Source organism: Otolemur garnettii, unplaced genomic scaffold (genome assembly GCF_000181295.1).
Source record: "Otolemur garnettii isolate 467f Iridium unplaced genomic scaffold, OtoGar3 scaffold00266, whole genome shotgun sequence".
Taxonomy (NCBI): domain Eukaryota; kingdom Metazoa; phylum Chordata; class Mammalia; order Primates; family Galagidae; genus Otolemur; species Otolemur garnettii.
In genome coordinates, this window is record NW_003852661.1 from 850,951 (window position 1) to 855,655 (window position 4,705).

The 4,705-nt window shown below is 41.0% G+C and overlaps 1 protein-coding gene across 1 annotated transcript in view; it reads left to right on the forward strand.

Moving 5' to 3' along the window:
• Window positions 1–716: 716 nt before the first annotated feature.
• The window catches only part of GUCY1A2 (guanylate cyclase 1 soluble subunit alpha 2), a 255,199-nt gene continuing 251,210 nt past the window's right edge, over window positions 717–4,705 (forward strand). The window contains exons 1-2 of the mRNA XM_012813478.2: window positions 717–803; window positions 2,686–2,747. Of these exons, the coding sequence (XP_012668932.1) occupies window positions 717–803; window positions 2,686–2,747 (149 nt within the window). The remainder of the gene's footprint in view (window positions 804–2,685; window positions 2,748–4,705) is intronic.

Below are 4,705 nucleotides of genomic sequence, written 5' to 3' on the forward strand. Positions count from 1 at the left end.
TCAAAGCCACTGTCCTGTCACCACTGATTTACACTAACTTGTGTCGCTGGCATACGTGGGCACGTGGAAAGGTTTGACAAAGAGATAGCTCTTGCCACCCTCAAGGCAAAAGTCACCCAGTGGAAGGTGTTGGCCCATTTGTAGGTCTTCACGTCATGCTTTTTATTTAGTTCAGGGAGACTGAGCTTGTGTGAAAACACTTCTCACTGATAAGGCCATGGGTTGAGGCCATCAGGCGAACTCTGAAGACCTGAGTGGATCCACGACCAGGTGACATTTGGTGCTGCAATCTGCCGTGGCTTGCTGAAGATCAGGAGCTAGTCTGTTGCCAGTCTCTACACTTGGGGTTTAGGCCATTAGAACGTACCCACTGGCTTTGGCAAGCAAGACGATGTGTCTAAATACTTTACCAATTCGAAGGTTTGTTGGATGTGTCCAGAGAACATTTTCTTTTAATGTACTTGGAAACCATAAATCTAACTCCTGCTAGGAGTGGAAGTAATTGCCTCATACAAGAAAAAAGTCAGTTCTTTTAAAGGCTTAGCTCCTTTCACAAACGTGCTTTTTAATGACTGGTACAAGAAAAACATGTTCTTTTGTACAAATGAGGTCATTCTGGACTTCCCTGGCCCTGTGCACTGCAGTTCCTGCTTTCTGTTGCATGTTTTGTGACCAGAGGTTACTGGAAGGATAATCCCTAAGTGGATATTCACTGCATGGCGAGCCTGAGCCAAAGGGAAAGTTATCTGAGCTCAGAAACTGCAAAGCTCGGCGAGAGCCCCGATCCCAGGGGTACCGAGCTGGTGACTGAGTGGTTTGGTTTAGATTGCTGCGGGTCGGGTTGTGGAAGCACGCTTTTTATAAGTACTAGGACTGCTGGTTCTGCTTCATTTTCTTTAGAGTTCTCAACCGCTCCACTGCTTACTGGTTCGGGAATGGTTTTTCTTTCCTAGGTGTGTCCCATTTTCTCTGGTTTTATCTGGGGGAATAGACACATTGGTGCCGTTTTGAGGTCTTGTTCATCTTTTTACCCCAATATAAATGAAAAAAGCTGCTGAGAGAAGTTTCCCTGTATCTCTTTGAAACACTGGGAGGCTGATCCTCCTAAAATTAATTTGTGAATTGGATTCCCTGTAAAGTGTAGGTCTGAGGCTGTGCTGGGAATGAGTTCTCTTACATGGTAGTGTGGGGTAGATCTCGGCGTGTGTCCCTGATTTAATTTAAGATCCCTTTCCTCTAGCTTTAAGGTAAGCATTTCCCACCGAGGAGGATGTTAAAGGTTTAAGACTGTTGCTAGGCAGAGTGGCACATCTGTCCTGGGTATCTTTTGTAAAGAAGTGACTATGGAGTAGGTGAAAATGAACCTTGATGTAGACCTCTCAGGTCTCCTTTAAATGACTTGTTTTTAAGAGAAGCACTTTGAAGCGTTAGGATTTGGAAAGTGATATTTGTTAACAGCTTCTTAGGTGTTAGCACCGTGCTGGAGGTTTTCTGCAGATGGTTTTTTAGGGGTTTGTGAGTCTGGTCAGCAGCAGCCCCGAGGTTACCACGCTGCCGTCCACCTCGTCCACTTGGACTTGTAACGCTGTCACTATGCTCTCCTGAAATTGGACCTGGGCTATAATAGATCCATGTTTTGATAAACATTTACTTACTTTTTTCCTCTTTGATTGTCTCCAGGCTTTTATTATTTAAAATATTCCTCTCTTTGCCATGGAGAGTTTGGTTCTTCTCCAGACTTCCTAATAAAATTTATGTTCTGAGATCTTGGTGTCCTGTTCATGGCTCTCTGAGACCAACACTCCAAGTTCAGGCTCTGCTGCCTAACTAGGTCCAAGAGTAATTTCTTGGTCTAGGATTAAGAAACTTTGTCTTGAACCATCATGAGGAAGAGAAGATTAAGAAATTCCGTTATGACCTGCTTGGGTATTTGCTGCAGACCACTTTTTTTTTTTTTTTTATTTGTCTAAAGCATTTGTGGCCAAACTAGGAGGCTCCACAAAGAACCCTTGCTTGAAAATGTCTTGAATCATTCAGAAAAGCAGGCTGACTCCTAGGGGAAGTCATGGCCATGGGCCTGGACTGCCTCTTTTCCATCCTATTCTAACCTTCCTATTAGTGCCCTCAGGCATAGAACCCAGGGAAAAGAAAGAAAGATCGTCTAAGTCTAAAAATATCTCTTATTATAATGGTGGCAGATTTAACTAAATTTATTGTTGCTTGCTAAACCATCCTTTAAAGCCTTGTTACGAACATCAAGGAAAATAATTAGACATGCCATTTAATTTCTGTTGGCCGTGATCTTGTTGAGATCACACGCAGTAGGAAGGAAGAACAGTGACCCACGTCTGAGCTGTGTGCGCCTCCCCACCACCCCCAAGGGCGAGGCTTGTGGTAGGCAGGCAATGACTACTTGATGGAACCTACTAGCTGGTACAAAAGAATTGAAAAAAAAATATGGCTAGGAAATACTATCACGCTTGAATTGGGAAATTCTGGGTAATTGCTGAGTGCCTCGGACTAGTTCCTGTGGGGATAATACGTGGCAGAATGCAAAATGGGTTAATATTGTAAAATGGAAACTCTCAGGAGATAATCAGAAGCTACCTATCTGCCTACAATGCTCAGCTGGGAATGGCGCTGATCTGCTGATAATGTATTTTTATTATTATTATCATTCTGTAGCCTCAGACGATACAGCAAACTCTCAAGAGGACGTTGCAGTATTATGAACATCAAGTTATTGGGTAAGTAAAAATGGATTTTGGTTATTGGTGGGGGCAAATTAAAGATAATTACTCAAACACAGCCAACCTTATTTCATATCGGCTGTGTTCTCGTAGTGTGAGGAAGGGGCTGATGGGTCCTTTAGAGTAATTTCCTTTGGCTTCTATGTTTAATTTTTTTTAATTTAATTCCTTTATGGCATTGCTTTTCCTCTTTTTCCCTCCTGTGGTTTAGCTTTCCCATTCTGATGCCAGGTCTCATAATTTTGCCTTACTAATATGATAGGGTTTATTGGTACCAACGCAGAGGCTTTCAATGGGATTTTGGAATCCTTAAGTTGGCTTTAACCAAAATCAGGACAAGCTTAACACAGTTCAGTGAGAGGTATGGGTTTAGCTAAAGTCATAGGCTACATATTTTTCTTTCTTATTCCATATTTCTTGCAGTAGATGTGATATGGTGTTAATGTAACAAGACTTTGAGTCAAAAGATGGGAGTTCAAGCCTTCACTAGTACAGGGAACACACTGTTAATAAGTTACTTTATCTCTTTTGTAAAATGTGATGGTGGTAATAATAACTCAGTCAGGATTAGATAACATGATTAAATGAGATAATGTCAATGGAAGTATTTTGTAAACAGAAAACCCCAAATGAATATACACCTTTAATTATCTACTGCAGAAAGCAGTTGGAGAATTCAAAAGCCTATACATTTACTTCCTTATTCAATGTTGCTTTTTAAATTAAGTTTTCTGACATAAGGGACAATGTATATTACAAATTTACTTTTCTTATAGTCACTATATACTACAATGATTTAACTTTGTAAGATTTTCAGAACTTCTGAGGAGTTGAAATGAAATCCTGGGACTTCTTAAATGCTAATGAGCGTTGCCCCTGGAATCTAGAGCGTGTCTCTGGCTGTTGGGGTGTAAGTGTGATTCTTTTCAGAGGAGAAGAAAACTTACTGGAAAAATAATTTCACTGCCTAGTACAATGCCATATGCTTTAAGTGCTCGGTGATTATGTTAATTGTCATTTCAAAGGGAATTGCTTTGAAACTTTGTCACACTAATCCTCAGGAGAGCAGCGCTAGGAAACACATATTATTTAAACTCAGGAGATGGCTTTTAGTGTGAGGCCATTAGTGATTTTAAACAATTTATCCTGACGGAGATAAAGAATGTCAAATTAATCTTTCTTCACACATTCTGAAATAAAACTTAATCTCTCTCAGTGAATGTGATACTTTCAAAGTATGTTTGGATTAAATTAGTTAATATACTCAGACTAGTTCTTTGTGTGTGGTAAGCACGACATACCTGTTTGCTCTTAGGTTTATTCTTGTTACTATTAATATGTTTATGATAAATGTCCTTTCTCTTTTAAAAACAAATAATAACTGACATAATAGTCCTCTTTGTTAACTAAACTCTGTCTTCAAGGCAAATTGGAGTGGGACTCAGAATATGACCCAAATCGATAACCAGCTGTATTGCTCTAATCAGGACATTCTCTTTTCCATTAGTAGGGTGGAGTTTCCTTTTCTCTAACTAAGTGTTTGGACTTTCTTATCACCCTGTGTAGAAAGAGCCTGAATGGTCTTTTCCGAGTTGTGTTCACTGCAGACATAGAATAAAGAAAACAGAATTCAACTCCAATATACAGAGGTGTCTTGTTGTCCAACTTGACCCAAATAGACCCATCAGCGTGTTTTCGCCTGAGTGCTGGCTGCCGTCTGCCCTCCTGCTGGTGAAGGCACCAAGGGCGTCCTGGCAGCCCTCATGTTGGCCTTTCTTAACTCTCTTCTTCCTAGTCAACTCCTTCTTTTGCCCTCTGGACTTCACTTTTCTGATTTTATTGCCTTTTTCCAAAACCGAAAAGGAGAGCAGCTAGTATCACTGACACTGGACGGAGTGTTCACACCTGCCTGGGGTTCCTCTCAAGCAAACACGACTCCCGCTGCTTCCCTCCAC